Raw genomic sequence first — 2,211 nt, 5'->3', positions numbered from 1 at the left:
GGTGTAGGGTTGAGAAAAGCCTCCAGGGTCATGATTAAGCAGCCAGAGAATCCGGGGAGCTTGGGGAAAGGAATGCACAGGATGTAGGGGTGCAACGTGCAAAGCAGAAGGAAATATTTGTGCATTCCCAGTCTGCATTCATTTATTTCAAGAGCCGAGACTGAAAGACAAAACTGGGTGATTCCAAGCAGAAGATGAATCAGATCAGCACCCTCCCCCCTCCCCTTAAGTTTCTCCACCTTTCTCAACTTTTTGATCTTTTCTTCGCTCTACACATCCTACACAGAAACGACTAAGCAAATAAATCGGGTAAAGAGAACTCACTTGGGTAAGAAGTGAGTCATAAATCCTGATTCCTTATCCTGAGTACAGAGATGGGGCGCAGAGTTAAAGGGAGGGCGGGAGCTGGGAGAGGTCACGGCACAGACATAGGTACACGCACTTCAGCCACCGACAGAGATGCAAGCACACCGGAAGACATACGTTATTACGTATGTGCCTCTAACAGGAATATAGGTTCTAACAGATCAAGAGGCACACACACACACATACTCACACATGGAAATTAGGGCAATGGTGAGGGACAAACCTTGGAGAGATGACTCCTCAGAAGTGGCTTTTAGAATTCTCTTGGTACATTCCCTGGACTAAGTAAAGTTTCCAGGATGCTTCTCCTCAGCTTCCCTGCCACCACTCTGATCTCTACACAAGCTGACAGATGTCAGGGAGTTAGAAGGCAGAGGGGAAGGCTGGACAAGCCAGCTAGGGGAGAGGCAATAGTGCTCTGAACTTCATCTTCACTCTTCTCTCTTCTTCTTGCTCCAGTTTCTGTCCCTATTCCCCCTGCTCTCTGTAGCTTCTCTTCTTTTTTTACCTGCGAAGCCATCTCTTCTAGTTTCTTAGGTTTATTTGTTACCTTGATTCTCTGGTCCCTCTCCTGCTCCCTCTTGAGATGGCAGTAACCTCACACCTCAGGAGAACATCTGGGCGCCTTGACGGTGCTTGTACATCACTCACTTTCTTCCTGAGCCAGCTAGAGAAACAGTCTCTGACAGGAAGTCTGGTATAAACTGTCTCTTTCCCCATTCTCCTTCCCCTCTTCTTCATCCCCGACAAAATAAGAAACCATCCACTTCATAAAAGCAACATACACTTTAATTCAGGTTGACGGGAGGAGTGAGAGCTAGGATTTGCCTCCAAGGGTGTCCACATGAGAAGACTGTCTTGCATGGAGGGGCAGGGAGGAAAAGGAAGTGTGGGAGGTCCGGTGGCAGAACAAGGCCAGGAGCAGGGGCATAGCCACACAGTGAAAGATGGCCAGGGCTTCTGCCAGTTGCAGTACCAGGTCCAGGATCTGCTGGGCTAAACATGTTTGCAAGGGCAAGACACCAGACCTCACCAGGGAGTCCAATCCCAGAACCACCCCATGAAGCCACCAAAAAGTGAACCATACCCATAGGATATCAACCCAGGGTCCTGGACCCCTGTCCAATGTCTTTTTCAGCCCCTTGGCTCCCACCAAACCCAGTGGCAACAAGAAGAAGACAGCAAAACAGACGGCAGCATGCATGTACTGCAAAGTTCCCAGCCCCCTGCTGGATGTCAGTGTGCAGAGTCCTTGGGAAGTGTCACTGGCCAGAGTGATTGGCAGTGCCAACAGGGCAGCCATTCCCCAAACGCCCACCGTGAGCCCCAAGGTGAGGCGTGAGACCTGGAATACATCCAGCTTGGGGCCCAGGCAGGCCCGGCACCCTATCAGCAGAGCCTGGGCAAAGGCTGCGCTATACCAGACCCAGTGGCCCAGGCAGCACAGGGTGGTACTGTGGGAGCTGCTGAGCCCCGGTGCCAGGATGGGCACCACTACACTGAAGGCAGCACTGCCCACAGGCAACTGTATCAAGATAGGCCGGCCACGGCAGAGTTCCCAGTGGAAGAGGGGTTTGAGAAGTGCCAGGAGGACAGTCCCGCTAGCTAGGGTCCCCAGGACGCTGGCCACGATGAAGAAGGGCAGTGAGGAGTCGTCGAGCAGGTTACAGGAGTGGCAGGGGGCAGCGGCTTCAATGCTGGGGTCGTTGTAGTCCAGTGGTTCATAAGGCATATCCCACTCTTCCCAAGAGTAGTTTTCAAGGTTCAGCTTAGTCCAGTTATTACTGACGGAGGGGGAGGGCTGCACCTGGAGGACATACCCAGAGGGGCAGTCAGAGCATCCGG

The 2,211-nt window shown here is 52.3% G+C and overlaps 1 protein-coding gene across 1 annotated transcript; it reads right to left on the bottom strand.

Moving 5' to 3' along the window:
• Window positions 1-1,068: 1,068 nt before the first annotated feature.
• Window positions 1,069-2,171, bottom strand: ACKR1 (atypical chemokine receptor 1 (Duffy blood group)). The gene is given in 3 exon segments (XM_004391339.3): window positions 1,069-1,717; window positions 1,719-1,768; window positions 1,771-2,171. Coding segments are annotated over 3 exon segments (912 nt in total). The 5' UTR covers window positions 2,099-2,171; the 3' UTR covers window positions 1,069-1,183.
• Between the last annotated feature and the right edge of the window lie 40 nt (window positions 2,172-2,211).

This window comes from Trichechus manatus, unplaced genomic scaffold (genome assembly GCF_000243295.1).
Source record: "Trichechus manatus latirostris isolate Lorelei unplaced genomic scaffold, TriManLat1.0 scaffold00300, whole genome shotgun sequence".
Classification (NCBI taxonomy): Eukaryota; Metazoa; Chordata; class Mammalia; order Sirenia; family Trichechidae; genus Trichechus; species Trichechus manatus.
Note: the sequence above shows the minus strand (reverse complement) of the source record. Positions and strands in the feature narration are given on the sequence as shown.